This window comes from Colletotrichum gloeosporioides (genome assembly GCF_011800055.1).
Source record: "Colletotrichum gloeosporioides strain Lc1 chromosome Unknown consensus_92, whole genome shotgun sequence".
NCBI classification, from domain to species: Eukaryota; Fungi; Ascomycota; class Sordariomycetes; order Glomerellales; family Glomerellaceae; genus Colletotrichum; species Colletotrichum gloeosporioides.
The window spans coordinates 146828-165696 of NW_025544737.1; the positions used below are offsets into that span (position 1 = coordinate 146828).

General features: G+C 53.6%; 6 protein-coding genes across 6 annotated transcripts; 2 read left to right on the forward strand and 4 right to left on the reverse strand.

Moving 5' to 3' along the window:
• Positions 1-2310: 2310 nt before the first annotated feature.
• GCG54_00008962 (Chitin synthase 6) lies at positions 2311-7788 on the forward strand (the record flags this gene model as incomplete). Its single annotated transcript, XM_045408917.1, has 3 exons — positions 2311-2609; positions 2668-6360; positions 6420-7788. The coding sequence occupies 3 exons, from the start codon at positions 2311-2313 to the stop codon at positions 7786-7788; spliced, it is 5361 nt and encodes a 1786-aa protein (XP_045257833.1).
• Positions 7789-8170: 382 nt separating this feature from the next.
• GCG54_00008963 ([3-methyl-2-oxobutanoate dehydrogenase [lipoamide]] kinase) lies at positions 8171-9605 on the reverse strand (the record flags this gene model as incomplete). The annotated part of the gene is made up of 2 exons (XM_045408918.1): positions 8171-9329; positions 9400-9605. The coding sequence occupies 2 exons, from the start codon at positions 9603-9605 to the stop codon at positions 8171-8173; spliced, it is 1365 nt and encodes a 454-aa protein (XP_045257834.1).
• Positions 9606-10189: 584 nt separating this feature from the next.
• GCG54_00008964 (uncharacterized protein) lies at positions 10190-10587 on the reverse strand (the record flags this gene model as incomplete). Its single annotated transcript, XM_045408919.1, has 4 exons — positions 10190-10280; positions 10345-10413; positions 10466-10506; positions 10573-10587. 4 exons carry the CDS (start codon positions 10585-10587, stop codon positions 10190-10192), a joined length of 216 nt encoding a protein of 71 aa, XP_045257835.1.
• A 1360-nt stretch (positions 10588-11947) lies between these two features.
• GCG54_00008965 (Ribosome biogenesis protein bms1) lies at positions 11948-15492 on the forward strand (the record flags this gene model as incomplete). Its single annotated transcript, XM_045408920.1, has 3 exons — positions 11948-12011; positions 12070-12140; positions 12199-15492. The coding sequence occupies 3 exons, from the start codon at positions 11948-11950 to the stop codon at positions 15490-15492; spliced, it is 3429 nt and encodes a 1142-aa protein (XP_045257836.1).
• Positions 15493-15972: 480 nt separating this feature from the next.
• GCG54_00008966 (Nucleoporin SEH1) lies at positions 15973-17313 on the reverse strand (the record flags this gene model as incomplete). The annotated part of the gene is made up of 1 exon (XM_045408921.1): positions 15973-17313. One exon carries the CDS (start codon positions 17311-17313, stop codon positions 15973-15975), a length of 1341 nt encoding a protein of 446 aa, XP_045257837.1.
• Positions 17314-17790: 477 nt separating this feature from the next.
• On the reverse strand, positions 17791-18024 carry GCG54_00008967 (uncharacterized protein; the record flags this gene model as incomplete). The annotated part of the gene is made up of 1 exon (XM_045408922.1): positions 17791-18024. One exon carries the CDS (start codon positions 18022-18024, stop codon positions 17791-17793), a length of 234 nt encoding a protein of 77 aa, XP_045257838.1.
• Between the last annotated feature and the right edge of the window lie 845 nt (positions 18025-18869).

Consider the following 18869-nt stretch of genomic DNA (forward strand, 5'->3'; position numbering starts at 1 on the left):
GCAGTGCGTGAGGACGAGCGTAATTACACGGACGCCCTGCACCCACTCTTCATCCATCGCCCGTCCGATGATTCATCCCGCCGTTTGGAATATGGAATCGCCTCAGGACTCAGAAGGACCCTTCATAGAAGCACTGATTGAGGCCGTGGTCATTGTGTAGGCAATTGCATGGCAGAGTCGCACACTGAGGAAGCCGCCGTCGGCATCAAGAACATGCTGCAGATACGCAGCTCGCATTTGATGCATTTTCCACCGTTCGATCGGCTGGGTGGGCCGACTTCTCGCCCTCTCCACTGCCTCCCCGGGCATGTCCCGGGGCTCCAGGCTCGTATTTGTTCCAAGAAAAGGACTGCCCGCGGCCGGATCTGCAGCAGTCCCAGTCAAGCCACTGTGCTAGTGGCCACGGCGGCGAATTCGCGACTAACGACTGTGGGCTCGAGGAGACGGGCGAGCGGCGGCTGGGCGTACTAAGTAAAGCTTGCTCGTGTTTTCTGCTATGGATATTTGTTGTGGAATAATGTCGTCTTCGACTGAGAATCTGGTTTTGACCGTGTTGCATGCTGCACATCCCCCTGTTGCGTTGTGGCAGTTGTGTCCTGGTCTGTCATGCGTTTTGCATTGCCTTGGCACATCGGACCAGCATGATGGTCAACTCCTGCCGCATGCGAGCTATCGGTGGCAAAGCATACACGATGGATGTTCGGTTGTCGAAGGACCGCCGCCGTCGCCGTCGTCGTGGAGGGGGTCGTTTGGGGAACTCGTGCGGTTGGTTGCTTGTATTCGCCTTTTCCCCTGAAAGCCATCGCGGACGCCATCAGCCCCAGCTGTGGATGCACCAGATAAAACTTGCTTCTGCAATGGATGACTGATTCCAAGAACTCCCAGAGTTGTCATCGTACGGATGCCTGCCCTGTGACTTCCTGGGGCGGACATCTGGAATTCATGTGAATGCATCAAGTGGATGAGGTTGAAGGCAAACGCAGGTTAGGTAAGACGGGTTTTCTTTACAGTGCGAGCCCGCGGGCCGACCGGTGGGATTGACCACTCCATTCTGCGCAGCAGTGCTAGGAAACCTGAGCCCCATGCTGAGTTTAGGGAGTGCCCTTGGCGACGTTGCTGGGGTCTCCTTTCTTTCGTCCAAGATTTGGACGGGGGTCTCTGGAGTGACACTTTGCGTCTTGGGCGTGTTCCGCCCGCCTCAACCCAGGGGCCAAGGTGAGGAAGGCGATGAGATCAAAGGAAGGGAAGGGGGTGGGATCAGAAGGGGGTTTAAAAAAAACTCAACAGGCACGCGTGCTGTATTTTGATGTGCTGTACGAGCTGAGTGGCAGGCCCAGGTTGGTGAACCGTCAGGTCGGGCTTCCCTAAGGTAAGCTGCAGGACAATACGATATCGCATCCGTGACAGCAGCTTCGGGAGTTCTCAGCCTCTATCTGGGACAGGCTCGTTCTGTCCCTCCTGCTGCGTTGCGGCAGACCATCCCCGGACTTTCAGTGTTCACTCATTCGGCTCCTATTACCTATCCATCTGTACGAGACCCACGTTCCGTCACTCCCTAAACTTCCTGGTCTGCAGCCTGGCTGCTTCTATTACCAAGGTAGCCGTGTCCTACCTTATGCTTTGCCTGCTCCTCCGCCTGTGTCTGTACCTGTGCCTTCCTACCTAAGGTATCTACCGTACCTTACCTTAGTTAGGTAGGTACCTGAGGGCAAACCTGCAAAATCGAGGTACCTGCTTCACCTGCCGCCCCTCTCCCTCCCCTTTCGCCTGTCACCCTCTTCCATCACCCTCATCTTTAGTTGTCGAAGCCTTGGACAGGGAACTTCGCTTTTCTTCCTCCTACTTCTTTCCCCCCTCGACGGACGCCTCACTCGCTTTGGTGGTCTGATTGTCCCATCGTTCGCTGACTTTTTGGATTTCTCTCCTGCTGTCGATTTACTGTCGACTTCTTCGTTTGCTTGCCGGAAGGCAAGAAGAGAAAGGGAGAAATCGGCTTCGCGCCCACCTTCGAAGCACAACTTCACGCGTTGCTCGGCGACAAATCGTATAGCACTCCGCCTCAATCCGTCTTACCACCCGTCTATCTTACTCCTCCTAATAGCACAACCAAAGAATAACTCGCTTCCTTTCTTCCCCGTCGCCATCTGTTATTCTCTCCATCACGGCTGCCCTTCGCTTTCTAGGCCACGACCTCGACGCCTGTTCAACTTTCGTTCGTAGCCCAATCCGTCTTATAAACGACCCCGAATAGTGTCCTGACCCTCCGAGGGGGCTGTCCACTCCGGACATCACGATTCGAACCCCATCAACATGGCCAGCGGTCGAATGTCAATGTACTCGGTGGCATCCGAGGGTCTTGGAGGCCCTCGTGGTGCCCAGCAGTCTACCCCTGTGTCCACCACCACTCTCCTCAACGCCGTCCACAACATCTACTTGTCGTCCCAGCCCTACAATCTGGATGCTGGGACGAGCCTCGTCGTCAACACATGGCTCACCGCAGCTCAGGCCGGCTCCGATGGAAGACCCGGTGGAACCATAGACCCTACCCTCGGTGCGAGAGCGTGGGAACACGCTCGTCGCCGTGCCGAGGACGGCTGCATCGTCCTTGGGTAAGACTCAACACACCTTACACTTGGTCTCAACTGGATTGGTCGCTGATTTCCCTAGATCTCTTCACACATCGACGCCCTCTCTCCTCACTCCGTTCCTCTCATCTCTCCCCCTCTTGATCCCCTCATCGGTGTTCAGGTCATTGGAAGCCATCCAGCCATTCCTCAGGTGCTCTACCCCATACAACCCTTCTGCATCTCGCCAGTCTGCTCTCGGTGTCACCTTGACACTTAACCTGACGGGAAATCTTCAAGGGGCGTCAGTTGCCTTGTCTCAGGGCGGCATTGATACTACCAAGGGTCTGCTTAGTATTCCTCCTGAGACCGGATATCGCGCCTTTGACGTTTTCTACTACCTCCTCACTTCGGCTTCCACCCCTGCCGAGAGAGAATTCTTGGGCCTGAAGGCTGCCTCCAACTACGCTCTACTTTCCAGATCTGGCACATACGGCCCTCCCTCTTATCTCCCGACCGCCGATGATGCTGCCGCTGCTGATGACTTCCGCTCCGCCTTGAAAGACATTGGTATCAAGGGTTCTGCTCACCGCAACCTAATTTCCACACTTGCAGGCTTACTGAAGCTCGGTGACACTCTGGACTACCATGTCGATGAGGACGTCTTCGAGGAAATCTGCGAGGATGTCAGTGGGCTGCTGGGCATGGATCCCGAGGCCCTTGCCAGGCAGTGTACAACGCAGGACCGATCGACCTTTGTTGCTGGTCTTTACGAGGCACTGGTCGATTGGGTCATTTCAAAAGCCAACGAGGCCATTTCTGCCCAGGTGCTGCGCATCAAGGATGGTGCTGAGTCCACTGACGGCCGCGGCACTCATACACCCACTTCCAACGGTGACAGCGGAGACACCGTCTGTATCACTATTTTGGATGTGCCTGATCCGAATTTGGGCAAGGCTTTGTCTATGAGGGGGATATTCGATGACACTCTTGGCATCAATGCTGAGATGATTGCGGATGGCGTTGAAGTCCCCCCTGCAGGCAGCACTATCGTGCGAGAGATGCAGACTGCGATTGGCGAGGTCGGCCCTGAGATGGGCATCATGTCAGGCGCGGCCGGTAAGGACCGTCAGCATGAGTTGGAGAAACGTGAGGAGGTCCTCGAAAAGATTGGACATTCTGCAGACGACGATGCTTTCCTCAAGAAGTTGCTTTTCCCCGTTACGGGCGAAGGCATCACCTTGGGGCGTGCCGGTCGCATCGACCTGTTGTCTTTGATGAGCTCCAGCCGTGTTTGGTACCATCTTGCCGTTCATCCTACTGACGACTCACCTGCAAGCTTGGCCGCCCTGCCCTCGGTGAATTCTGCCTGGTCCGCTGGTACCGTTTCCCGCCAGCTTCGCGCCTGGCGCCTGCCTGAATGGGCCAACAGGCGCAACAAGAACCTCGACTTCACAGCAGACTTTGACATTGACGAGTTTGTCCAGCGTTATGCCGCGCTTGGCTGCAAAGATGGCCGCGAGGGCATTGAAACCTGGATTCTCGAGCGCGGATGGACCAATGGCGAAGTAGTCATCGGTAAAGAGCGTGTTTGGGTACGGGAGGCTGCGTGGTGGGAGGCCGAGAGCATGCTCGATATGAAGCCACTGGACAACAACCTTCCTGGCATGGGTAACGTCATGGTTGCCAACAACTTGGAGTCGGGATACTCGGCAAACGGCAGCGGCTACTTTCCAACTCCGATGCTTGGCGAAACAACCCCCAATGGTAGCCGCGATCACCTCATTGCTCATCAGCGAAACTACAGCCAAGGCAACCTTTCCCAAGCCACGCTGAACCACAACAACGCCATGCGAGCACCATCCATTGCCCCTTCCGGAATGCGCAATGTGCAACAGTCAGGAGACTATGGACTGGGTACAAAGGGTGATACTTACAAGGGCCAAGTTTTCTACAACAACGAGGGCGAATTCGTCGGACAGATGGATCCCGAGCTTGCTGACGGCAAACATGTCGAAACCAAGGAGATGACAAAGGAGCGACGGATTTGGGTCGCGATCGTCTGGGCTTGGACCTGGTGGATTCCTTCTCCTCTGTTGAGTTTTGTTGGCCGTATGAAGCGGCCCGATGTCCGCATGGCTTGGCGCGAGAAGCTCGTTCTCGTTTGGTTCATCATTCTCATGAATGCTGCTATCGTCTTTTGGATTATCTGGTTCGGAAAACTCTTGTGCCCCAACTTCGACAAGGCTTGGAATACGAAAGAAGTCGGGTATCATGGTGGTGAAACCGACTTCTATGTAAGCGTTCGAGGTCGCGTTTACGATATTTCGAAGTTCTGGAAGACGCAACACTCTGACACGGCCATCGAGACCACCAAGGACAATATGTTGCCATTCGCGGGTATGAACTTGGACGAGTACTTCCCCCCTCCCCTGACGCTGGTATGTCCTGGTCTCGGACTCGCGGAGACTACTCAGTTGACAGCGAACAACACCCCGGAGTACACAACAGGTGTCCATACGTCTGGCTACTACGCTTCCGACCGCACCAGTGCTTTGGGCAACACCGACTGGTACAGCAAGACGTTCCTGCCCCGTATGAAGGAATACTACAAGGGTGACCTCGTCTGGGACAAAAAGACTGTCTCAGATGAAGGCTCCAACGACAGCCACATGTGGGTTATCTACGATGGCGCCGTCTACGACTTGACCGACTATTACAACACCATGGATATACAGAAAAACGTCGACACGTACAAGTTTCTCAACACGAAACTTACCAACGTCGTTTCCAACAACCCTGGCGAAGATGTCACAGACTTGTGGAACGACGTCATCAAGACTGCGGCCTCGAACACAACCGAGAACACATCTGTGCAGAACAGCATGAACTGCATAAAGAATCTTTTCTACGTTGGCATTCCGGACTTTCGTAACTCCGCCAAGTGTCAGGCAAACAACTACATCATGTTAGCGATGACGATCATTCTCTGCTCCGTCATTCTTATCAAGTTTTTGTCCGCCCTTCAGTTTGGCTCGAAGCGACGTCCAGCTCCCCAGGACAAGTTTGTCATCTGCCAGGTGCCTGCCTATACTGAAGGCGAAGACTCACTGCGGAAAGCCCTCGATTCCCTTACAGCCTTGCAATATGACAACAAACGGAAGCTCATTTGCGTCATCTGTGACGGTATCATCGTTGGTGCTGGCAACGATCGTCCAACCCCCAAAATCGTTCTGGATATCCTCGGTGTTGATCCCAAGGTTGACCCACCCGCGCTTCCTTTCAAGTCTGTTGGCACTGGCAGTGAGCAGCTGAATTACGGCAAGGTCTACTCAGGTCTGTACGAGTTTGAGGGAAATGTAGTCCCATACATCGTTGTCGTCAAGGTTGGAAAGGAATCTGAGCAGTCCAAGGCTAAGCCTGGCAACAGGGGCAAGCGTGATTCCCAGATTCTTCTGATGAGCTTCCTCAACAGAGTTCACCACCGCGCCCCCATGAGTCCTCTCGAACTTGAGATGTTCCACCAGATCAACAACATCATTGGAGTTGATCCAGAACTCTACGAGTATCTCATGATGGTTGATGCCGATACCTGCGTCAGGGAAGATTCGCTGAATAGACTTGTGTCGGCTTGCGCCAATGACGCCAAGATTGCTGGTATTTGCGGCGAAACCGGCTTGCAGAACGACGACAGAACATGGTGGACTATGATCCAGGTTTACGAGTACTTCATTTCCCACAACCTCGCCAAGGCCTTCGAGTCTCTTTTCGGTAGCGTTACCTGTTTGCCTGGATGGTAAGTCGAAGACTGCCGATGACTTTCGCACTGAGGACACTTGACTAACCCCGCACCAGTTTCACCATGTACCGTCTGCGAACCGTTGACAAGGGCAAGCCGCTCATCATCTCTGACGGCGTGATTCGCGACTACAGTGTTTGCGACGTCGACACTCTTCACAAGAAGAACCTGTTGTCTCTCGGTGAGGATCGTTACCTCACAACGCTGATGACGAAATATTTCCCGTCTATGAAGTACAAATTTATTCCCGATGCGTACTGCCAAACCGCAGCTCCCGAATCGTGGAGCGTTCTTTTGTCTCAACGTCGCCGCTGGATCAACTCCACCATCCACAACCTTTTTGAGTTGATGAAGCTGAAGGAAATGTGCGGATTCTGCTGCTTCAGCATGCGCTTCATCGTCTTCATCGATCTTTTCGGAACCATCATCCTCCCCGCCACCACCGTCTATCTCGGATACCTCATTTACACCTTGGCTACCAGCACTGGCCAGATTCCGTACATTTCCATTATTATGATCGCTGCAGTGTATGGTCTACAAGCCTTGATTTTCATCTTGAAGAGACAGTGGCAACATATCGGATGGATGATCATCTATATTCTTGCTTTCCCTATTTACTCCTTCGCCCTTCCCATCTACTCTTTCTGGAACCAGGACAACTTCTCTTGGGGTAACACTCGTATCGTCATTGGAGAGAAGGGCGCTAAGCAGTTGGTCGCTGTTGACGACGAGGGATTCGACCCTAGGAGCATTCCTTTGCAGAGATGGGATGATTACGCCATGGCCAACAATCTTCCTGGACGTCGTGGCGGCTACATGGAGAAGGCCGACATGGGTTATGACGACCAGTACGAGATGGACGAGATCAGGTCGGTCTACTCGTCCGTTCGCCAGGGCTCCGTTCTCACCGGCATGAACCGCAACAACACCTACATGCCGCCTCAGTCCCCGGCTCCTTTCGGAGGCCACATGGCTCGCGCATCAGGTGCGACAAGCCCGTACCACAATGACCAGACCATGGCTAATAGGCAATCGATGGCCTCTCTGGGTACTCACGACATCCATCGCATGCAGACCCCCTATCAAGACTTCCCCGGCAATCGTCCCAGCGTCTCTAACCTTCGTGGCCAGGCTAGCCATTCGCCTGGTCTCGGCGGTAGCCGGTCACAATCAGCACTGGGTCTGAACCGTCCCAGCGCGAACCAGTCTACTTCTTCGTTCGACTTCCAGCGTGGTAACATGCAAGGTCCCGACGACGGTATGATCATCGAAGCCATTCAGGGCGTACTCAGAGAAGTGGACCTCGACACCGTCACAAAGAAGCAGGTGCGTGCTCTGGTTGAGCAGCGGCTGCAGACCGGACTCGTTGGCGAGAGGAGGACGTTCATGGACAGGCAGATCGACAACGAGCTGGCGAACATGTAAGAGATATGCAAGAGATCGTACATAAGAGCCGTTGCGCTGTCGTATAATGAGGGCATTTGCAGGAGGCTGGTCAAAAATCTGGGGCGTTGCGCAATTCATCTTCGAAAAGAGTTTACTCGATTACGTCATCTTTGATTCTATCGTTTTTCTCTCTCTGTCGGTCAGGGGCACATATTTGCTATTGGTAACGCATCAAATGTGGACGGCATCCACCTGGTAATCAATCTCCTAGCAGTTCAATTAATATGTATGAATAACCGAACAGACGATGCGCTATCTTCATGACGTTCGTGCTGACAACGCTTTCTAACCCCCTTGCACGTGTGAATCTTAGCTGTTCGGCCGAGCGTTGACTGCTTGGCAGTGCATCAGAACGAGGCTTCTATTGAATCTTGCCCACACCATTGAGTCGAAGGTAGACATCAGTACCCCAGCCGTGTAGGCTCTGCACAGCGATGCCACCACCGAAATACTCAGCATATGCTCGGCTGAGCGGCAGACCGTATCCGAGACCTGCAATAGTGCTCCCGCCTGCACTCGCATTGGATATCACGTTTAATCCATCGTTATCGGAGCCAGGAAACTCATCATCTTCGGAGAACGTGGTGAATGAGTACGACCAGATATTGGGCAGTACCTCAGGGGCTATACCACCCCCTCGGTCCCTTATCCGAATGGTCACTCCTGGCACGTTGTCATCCAGTGGCCGTATAGCATCGCTCCTAAATTCACCCCTGCCCTCTTTGGGCACGTCAATCTTGAGGGGCTGGCCTGACTGCTTGCGAGCGGGCGGCTCGGGAGCGATCGTTACCACGATAGGCTCCTTGTTGTCACGGTGTTCTACGGTGGCTCGGAAGGCATTCTTGAGCAGCTCGGTGACGATGTACTCGAGATGCATTGGCACAAAGGCAAAGGTAGTGTCTGGTTCTCCATCAATGATCAAGTGTGGGCGAACGCCGTACCGTAGTTCGCAAATGTCGGCAACAAAGCCAGCGCAGGATTCGACAATGTGAGCAGGACGTAGAGCGGTGTCGATAACGCCAATGTAGCTGGGATGCTCCGGACATGGCGTCGGACTGGCAGCCGGGTCGAAATGCGGCTGGCTGCTGTAGTGAAGGGCGATGTGCTGCTCGGCCACGAGGCGTGTGCCTATGCGAGCACGGAGATGTTCATCAAGAAAGCGAGTGACTTCTGCGGGGCTTATATAGCGGCGGCACTCGAGAAAACCCCGAGCGAGAATCGGTATGGTATCGGTGTGTGTCGCGACGAGCTCAGCCAGGACCTCTGTGAAGCGAATCTCATCGTCGAGCGTCCGAACCGCATTCTCGCCGCCCTTGCCGCCCTTAGTCCACCAAGGAAGTAGTGTCGAGAGGGAGTGGACGTAGTTGTTATAGATTCGACTAATGTTGGGGTTCGACACCACGATATATGGCAGGTTTCGGAGGGCCTGGATGCGGTGGGCAAGGCGAATGGGTAGTAGTGACAGGGTGAAGTTGGCCGAAGAGAAGAGGGACTTTTCGCTCAGCGGAGGACGGCCATGTCTAGGTTGGGTTGACCAAACGTCAGATTGAAAAGCTCATGGGAATATCGGGCTGGGAGGGTCATCAATACTTGACCAAATCGGCGAGGCTCAGTGGATGCTGAGGTTTCTTGGCCAGCTGTACAATCTCGTGTTCGTCGACACGCGACAGATAGGAAGAGTTGGCACCGCCGTAGCCATGGCGTGAGGTGAAGAAACGGCAGGGATAAGAAGAGCAGGCTCGTAGGGGTATCCTCTGGGGCTGTGTGCGCCTCAACAGTCTAGCAATACTCCTCATGGCGGCATTGTAAGAACTGTAGTTGCCGGGCAAGAGATGTTGCGGTCAAGGAGTGCGAGGAAGAGAACTTTGGCTTAGGAGGGAATGAGATCATATGCATCGGGACAAGAGGCTTGACTCGGAACGAATTAGACGCAGGGAGCCGATCTTAGCGTAGTCACCGGGTGCTGTCCGTGCTGGGGCTTGAAGGCAGGGGTGGCTGATGGCCTAGACCGATCCCTGTGGCTTCCGTGCCGGGTGATGAGACACAGGCGGGGGCCGATGCCAACCGCGAGGCGCTTCAAGCAAATGGCGAACGAAGGGTGCGGAGGGCGAATGGTACAAAGACACATGACTGTCACTCTTCCAGAAACAGTTTTGAGAGGGGATGCGCGGTGGTGCAGTGAAACCCAGTGAAATGCGAGGCTCTGTTGTAGCGCCACAAATCGTTCACGTTTGTCACGCATAGAGCCTAGAAGGTGCAAGTGGGAGCGGAAAGAAAAGAAGAGCATCAAATCATTACGGACGTCATGATTCTAGTTAAGGTATGTACTGAATCGGGTGCAAGGCTCATTGAAACCATAAGCCAAAGCCTTGCTCGGTGTCTATTGCGTGCGAACTTCCTGGTCCTTCTCGACGTGCTTGACATGCTCGTGTTTCTCGAGAGTGGAGATCTGGTCTTCGGGAAACTCGACACTGACGGAGTTGATTAGGTCAGTCGTAGTCAGTGTAAAGGGACTATATCGTCGCAGAGACTTACGAAAAACCCTTAATCAGGCTGTACTCGTGGCCAATCTTCCCACCCTGGTCCTCAGCATGCTTCTTGGCCCTGCGTGGTCAGTTAAAACGTGATGCTTCATAAAACGTAATTGCCGACTTACGCCTGGAATTGCTCCGGAGTGGCATCCTCCTTGCAGGTGACCTAGGAAAGCATCACGTCAACACGATGCGTTCCAGAAACAACGTCAAAAGCAAGCTTGATACGTACAATGTATGTAGGCATGGTGACGAGCGGGGTGGTGTGGAAAGAGTTTTGAAGTTGGTAGTATGTGGCGACGATTTTGGTTGTGTATGGAGATTGAAGCAGATGATGAGGTGAAGTTAGCAAACGGGAATGCGTCTGCAAGGCAGTCTTTATAACCAGGCCAACGGGTCTCATACGTGCCCGGTTTTCCCAGGCATGGAAGGCACAGACAGGTCAGGAAGGTCAGTAGGAAGGTAGGGACAACAGGCCAGTAGCAAGGCTTGAACGGGGTGTGGGAACTTCGCGACTTGCCGGGAACTAAAAGTGACGCCAAGTTTGCTTCTGAGGAGACAGCGAACCGTAGGCGGTGCTTCAGTGTGGCCCATGCAAACGTGAGCGTCAGGTAGGTAGGTGAGGATTGTGTGTGGGTGGCACATACGGATAGCATTCAACCCCCATCCATCACGGACAACTCAATGAGGCGTCCCACACCTGCCAATACGTCATCCCATAACGCACTTGAACCCTCGTCTGCGTGTGCTGTGGCTGCCTCAAGCCAGCCAACGCCCTTAACCCGCGCGCGTGGAGCGCACACCACATCTGAATAAACACCGCTACTGCATAACTACGCCCCAGACCATGTCCGCCTTCCGTGTACCCAGATTACAGATAAGAAATCTTACCGACCTAATCTGCAGCTTCAGTGTTCGAGCGCCTGTCTTGTTTCTTCAGGCATGATGCGTCTGCTCGCAGACGATTGCGGAGCCCCTTGGTGTCTTGTGACTCGACGCAGAAGCCAATCAAGGTCTATCTGCCAAGTATCATCATCTGCCTCGACAACACTCGTCATCGGCTATGCCGTCACTGCTGACTGTGGCTGGTTTGCAGAAATGTTGCCTGACGTGAAATAGCTACCATCTCTGCCTGTCCATCATCCCGCGGTAGCTTCTAAACTGTACCCAGCTGCTGCTGCGCATGGGCCGTGGCTTATTCATTCGTTTTGAGTGGCAGGTACAAGAATTACGTATGCCTCTCAAACGGCTCATATCAGGTGTACGTCTGTGTTGGTTGTAATGCAACGCCTTGATGATCGGCCTCATCGACAGAGTCAGTTCAAGGGGAGAGAGGGAGGGAGGGGTAGTGTAAGAGGGGTAACGCAGCCAGTGCCTTAGCTTACCTATCGGTGCTAGGGACTAGGTACGTAGTGGGGTCCATGCAATGGGTCAGTGTTCTTCTTATCGATAACGCGATAAGATACGGCGAGACCCATAACAAATTTTCTGGTAAGCTAAGGAAGGTAAGTGCGCAGCGTCGCGACCAGAGGGAAAAAAAAATCTTGGATGCGCTCGCCGTGTCGCTACAGGAATCCTCAACCGTACTGGGTAACACTGCCGCCATCATGGACGACCAAGTGCACAAGCCTCACCGCAAGGCGAAGGACAAGAAGAAAGGTCATACTGGAGGTAAATTACATGGATCTGACCCTGGCTGCATTCAGTTCAATACTCACAAGCGCTTCAGACCGAAACCCGAAGGCTTTCACCTTCTCCAACCCCGGAAAGCTTCTCAAGTCCAACGCGCGATCTGCCGACGTACGCACCCGTGAACCGACGGCAATCTACACAAGCGTTGACTAATGCTATTGGATAGATCAAAGAAAGGCGATTTCATGTGCCCCTCGTCGACCGACTCCCCGACGAGCCGCCACCAAAGCTGGTCACCATCATAGGACCTCCTGGTGTCGGCAAAACGACTCTACTCAAATCTCTGATCCGTCGATATGCGAAGGAAACCATTTCCGACCCCCAGGGTCCCATCACCGTTGTTACATCAAAGAAGCAGCGGCTGACATTTGTCGAGTGTCCCAACGAACTCGAGGCCATGGTCGACTTGGCCAAGATCGCAGACATCGTCCTGCTGATGATCGATGGCAACTACGGCTTCGAGATGGAGACAATGGAAGCCTTGAATATATTTAGCTCCGTCGGCATGCCTGGAAACGTCTTTACGATCCTGACTCACTTGGACCTGTTCAAGAAAGTTCAGACTTTGAAAGATGCGAAGAAACGGATCAAGAGAAGACTTTGGAGCGAGCTCTACCAAGGCGCACACCTCTTCTATCTCTCAGGAGTTATGAATGGGCGTTATCCCGACCGTGAGATTCACAATCTCTCGCGCTTCCTCTCCGTCATGAAGAATCCGCGACCATTGGTCTGGAGAAACTCCCATCCTTACACCATCGTCGACAGCTATCGAGACATCACCCATCCCACCAAGGTCGAGGAGGACCCCAAGTGCGACCGCTCTGTTGTTGTTTCAGGCTACCTCAGAGGAACTAACTTTGCCTCCCAAGGCCAAAGAGTGCATATTCCCGGCCTTGGGGACTTTACCGTCGCCAACCTCGAGGTGCTTCCAGACCCCTGCCCGACTCCTGCTATGGAACAAGCCATGGCCAAGATCACAGGCAAGACGACACGCCGACGCCTAGACGAGAAGGAGAAGAAATTATACGCCCCCTTGTCAGATCGCAGCGGTCTCAAGATCGACGGTGACGCTATTTGGATCACAAGGGAAAAGGGGTTCAACTTCGACAAGGATGCCGAAGATGGCGAGAGGGGCGAAGGTGAAGAGCTCATTGTTGGACTTCAGGGCGAGCGGAAGTTGCTAGGTCAGACCGAGGAGGGTGTTCAGCTTTTCAAGGGCGGCGAACAACTGAAGGACGTCGCCGAGGACAATGATACTGGCCGAAAGACCCAACGATTTGCGCATCTTCCAGACCGGTATGGAGAGTCCGATGAGGAGATGGTCGATGACGAGGGTTTCGTCAGTGGTGAAGAGAATGGCGAGTCTGACGTTGAAGAAGAATTCGACGAGGGCAAGCTCGGCAAGATCTTCCTCAAGGATTCTGAAAGGGATGGTGACGATGAGGATCTAGCCTTCGCTGACAGTGACTCTGACCTCGGATCCATTTCTGGGCTGGAAGATGAGGATGGGGACATGGATGGTGAAGGCTTCGACTCGGACGAGGAAGCGGCTGCTCTGAAGTGGAAGGAAAACATGGCAGAGCGCGCCAAGAGGCTGCATGGCAAGAGACGTTCCTTCCATACACCGGATCTCGCTAGGTTCATGTATGACGACTCCATAACACCACAGGAAGCACTGAAGAGGTGGCGTGGTGAGGACCGGGAGGAGGAAGAAGATGTCGAAGCTTCAGAGGACGACGACGAATTCTTCAAAAAGTCCAAACAGGAGACGGAAGACAAAGTGGAGGATAGGTCAATACCCTTGTACGACTATCAGGATCTGGCCGCAAAGTGGTCTCTTCAGGCAAATGTGGAGGCATTGAGGCGCCGGTTCACAACATCGGCGTCACGAGGTGGGGATGACGATGACGGGGATGACGATGAATTTGATGGCGTCGACGATGACGAGGACGATGACGAAGGCGATGGTGTCTTCGAGGACCTGGAAACCGGAGAACAGCACGGCCCCGAAGAGCACGACGAAGAGGAAAACTTCGAGGACGAGCGTGAAAGGAACGCGAAACGCAAAGAGGAACTCAAACTACGGTTTGAGGAAGAAGATAGAGAAGGATTTCTCAACGACAAAGCAAATGCCCGGAGGGAAGGCGGCGAACAGGAATTCGGCGAGGACGAGTGGTACGAATCGCAAAAGGCCCTTATCCAGAAGCAGCTGGATATCAACAAGGCAGAGTTCGAAAACCTTGACGAGAGGCAGAGAACTGTTGTCGAGGGCTTCAAGGCCGGCAAGTATGCCAAGATTGTCCTGGACGGTATTCCAGCCGAGTTCGTCCAGATGTTCAATGCGAGGATGCCTCTAATTCTTGGTGGTCTGAGCCCTACCGAGGATCGCTTTGGATATGTGCAGGTCCGAATCAAAAAGCATAGGTGGCACAAAAAGATTCTCAAGACGAACGATCCATTGATCTTCTCCCTCGGATGGAGGCGATTCCAGACCATGCCTATTTACAGCATCTCAGACTCGAGAACGAGAAATCGCATGCTGAAATACACACCAGAGCATATGCATTGTTTCGCAACCATTTACGGTCCACTCATCGCGCCTAACTCCGGCTTTGTTTGTTTCAATTCCTTCTCGTCATCTAATCCTGGCTTCCGGATAGCAGCAACAGGGACAGTCCTCAGCGTCGACGAATCAACCGAAATTGTCAAGAAGCTCAAGCTCACGGGTACTGCCGACAAGATCCACAAGAACACGGCCTTCATCAAGGGCATGTTCAACTCGTCGCTCGAGATCGCGAAATTCGAAGGCGCGTCCATCAAGACAGTTTCCGGCGTTCGTGGTCAGATCAAACGTGCACTGTCCAAGCCGGAGGGCCATTTCCGTGCCACCTTCGAAGACAAGATTCTGTACAGCGATATCGTCTTCCTGCGAGCATGGTATCCCATCAAGCCTCATCGCTTTTACAGCCCCGTAACAAACCTCATCGGCTGGCAGGCGATGCGGCTTACGGGTGAGGTGCGCCGCGCTGAGGGCATCGAGACACCTTCGCAAAAGAACAGCCAGTATCGCAAGATTGAGCGCGAGACTCGCCACTTCAACGCTCTGCGCGTGCCCCGTGCCCTCGCCGCCGAGCTGCCCTTCAAGTCACAGATTGTGCAGGCTCGCAAGCAGAACAAAGAGACCTACATGCAGAAGCGGGCTGTCGTGCTCAACAAGGAGGAGAAGACAGCGCGCAACCTGCTGCAGCAGCTTACCACGATCCGTAACGACAAGGTCGCTCGCCGCGCCGCCAAAAAGGAGGAGAAGCGTGCCGAGTACCGCAAAAAGGTGGCCGAGTCTGAGGAAAAGAAGGAGGCGAGGGAGAAGAAGGAGAGCAAGGAGTTCTGGCGTAAGAACGGCAGAAAGCGCCAAGCAGCGGACGAGGGGGCCGGCGGCGGAGGTCAGAAGCGTAGGAAGTAGTGAGGGAAAATGTCTAGGGCGGGTCAAAAGTCATCTACTACTTTTCGAAGAATGTGTAATTAAGGGCGCTTGGCAATTAGTCGCATCAGTCAGGCTTAGGTTGCAAAATCATTCATTGGGGGTATCTAACTTCTCCTTGAAAACCAAGACTGTGACTCGAGCCAATCCGCATTTCGAGATGTGTGGTAGCCGGATGGCAAAGTTGATGGCCCGATCCATCATGGTAGTCTACTTCTTTCAGATCGCCCTTTCTACCGCCTACCTGTAGTGCAACAGCCACGTCTGCGTCGGACACTGGTTTGCGATAGCAGCAAGCCGGGATTTTGCATTAGAGCCATGTTGATGTTGGCCCCTGGCCTTTGAGGAGGTCATGCTAATTTGGCCGCTGGGCGTCGGTTGAAACACTACCACGGCACGAGAATGGCACGAGTGAGCGATGAGGGCCGATCGATGCAAGCTGGACCAACCCATGGAGCCGGCTCAAGGCAGGGCCATTCTCGTTTTCACCATAGCCAGCTCAGAACTTTTTGCCCAGGCGCCGTTTGGAGTCTGACGATAGCACACCAACTTTCCGTCGTCGCCAGTGCTGGCCAAGATCTGGCCATCATCGTCGAAGCCGACGCGCCATACAGGCGTACGATGGCTATCCAGCTTGGCAATTTCTTTGAAAATATGCTTCACTTGTCCTGGCTGGCCCGAGAAGTGCCTCTCCACGTGCGAGCCAGACTTAGCTAGACTGGCACTGAGACCTGACTGAGGTTGCTTGTTGTCTGTAGACTGGCCTACGTTGGAGAATGCCTGCGCTTGGTGATTTTCATGCCTAGTGAGTTCCGCCGTTGACCATGTCTTGCCATCATCTGACGAGTAGGGTGTGTCTATGCGGAATATGCGTACAAACCCGTCTTGACAAGCCGTCGCAATAATGTCGTATCCTCGGATATTCCCAGGCGCCCATGCTATATCGCGCACAAGGCCTCTATGGACACCAACGTCAACAGCAAGATAGAACTCGCGTTGTGATTGAGCGACGCCGTACGAGGTTGTGATCACGTCCCTAGAGCGATACACCTTGACCGAAGACATACCCGCCACAACGAGGCCCAAAGAGTCGTTTGCGACCCCTGCCCGCAATGCACTGTAACACGGGTCTGGATTCGAATCGAACCGAACCTTGAAGCTAACCTCTTCTCCGCGATTCGGCTTGGGACATACGCTAAACTCGTCTATCGAGGTGTATTCGGACATGTTTTCAGGTTGCTCATTCTCGTACACAATCAGGCGACCGTCGGAGGCGAGAAGGGCAAGGTAAGTGTGCCTCGTCTCCTCGTTGTGCTTCATGGAAAACGAGCGGTAGGGGTATTTCGAGGAGCGCATTTCGTATGCGGCTTTGCTTGTCGTCGCACGGTTGCTGGCGCTGAAGCGACGGCCTGGAGCAGCAGATGGATCTTCGGCCCATAACTTGAAGCGGCCTTCTATCCCGAGAGATGCGATGAGATTCGGATATACGGTTGGGGGAAGCCATTGGAGCTGGATGGAGGGTGTGTCAGTCTTGAATGGGCAGTGATTGTGCGCAGCACCAGAGTCGCCTACCTCAAGAATCTCGCTGCCATGCGCCCCCCAAGTATCGCAATGATGCCAGACACCATCCTTGTGGCGGTTGAAAACTTTGATCTTCCCGTCGACGGAGCCGGTTGCACAGCGATCGCCATAGGCATTGAAGGCTACAGCTTGAACCAGATCCTGGTGGCCATGCTGGAGATTCAAGTCGAAACCGGTCCTCTCTTCGGTGATTGTGGGGACTTCGTGAGGAAATGACGCCATCGTGTGCGACTTTTGGCGTCAAATGGCGCGTTTTCAGCGCTTCTCGAGTATCGACGTTGCAAACCAGGCGCGACGAGTGCGTGGTGATTGAAGCTTCGATGATATGGTTCAGCAAAAGCCCCACGAAGGACGCCGTGCGGAAGGGCACGTACCATCGGGCCATTGACCACCAGTGCACCTTAGGTACCTACCTCAGGTAGGTATTGTAAGGCGGTCTTGCGCAGCTACCTAACCTACTCACTCATATGGAAGTAAGTAGGTACTCACTTAACAATGGAGTTGCTAATGAACGGGAAACGTCTGAGGCTTTAGGTTATAGATTTTTTTTTACTTTCTTTCCTCTCATATTCTTCTCTATACACAAATGAGGGCCAGCACATCCGTAGAATAGAGAGGACAGCAACAACAACAATTAGGGACACACGAGTAAATTATTGTGTCGATACCGGGTTTGCCTAAGCACGTATTTAGTCTTCTTCAACTTTGATCCGTAGCTCTTGGAGTTTCCCACTTTACAGCCTCGTCAGCATGGCTCAACCGAGTGGCTAATCGGCTCCAAAAACTGGTGAGGTTGGTGACATGGTCACAGAGACCGGTCTCGGCAACGCGGCGAAAGCGGTGGAAATAGAGACGCTCCGTGTGAGTGCCGTCTATGTCGGCGACTAAGGGCCGTAATATGCGCAGAGCCTTGATTTCAGAGCATGGCTGCATACAAGATGCCTGGGCAACTAGTGCGGGACCACGCGTATCGTCGTCCGCCTCTGCCGGTCGAGACGGCATAACTTGGTCGTAACCATCGCATTTCCTTCCGGTCGATGTGCAAAGTATGCAGGCAGGTCTCTCTCCTCCGCATTTGATGCGTCTTGTTCTATAACAAATTGTAGCCATGTGTTAGCGGATCGCAGCTCAGGCACCATTCTCGTTGGTAAGAGTGCCGTACTTGCTGCGGTCAGTTAATCTTTACAGCCGCGGGAACAGGGGCAATAGTAATGAATAGGGGCTCACCATGTTAAGCACCCTGTTCGAACTTTGGGTTTGCTTGCCCTCTTGCATTTCACAGGGACAGCAGTCTGCTTTGGCATACTCGCGGTGCTTCCACTGATCCTCGAGATGGGAACCATTGGCTTGAACGAAGGCGGATTTCGAGTGATGGGACGTTCACTGATCGGGGAGCAGGCGCGCGAAAATACGTGGAGCAGGTTGCCTCGTCCGCATGCATGCACATTGACAGCGTCATGTGGGACGACGAGATCTGATAAGAACTTGAACACGGGAACGGATGCCTAAACGGAGTGTTATATTACTTCAGCCGTACCTTACTCAACGAACCTGACTCAGGCAGGATCATGAACCTGAGAAAAGGTGATCGGACGGGAATGGGCCGGTTTCGAAGGCTTCTTCTTCTTCTTCTTTTTTTTTTTTTCTTAAAAAAAAAGTATGGTGGTTTGAGAGGCGTGACGTGCATTGTGGCTGTGGGTGGCCTCCGTCAGTGAGCCCCGAAACGTCAGCCCGTTCGGGGCCCAACATCGTGTGTTGGCGCTACACCCCTTCCAGGA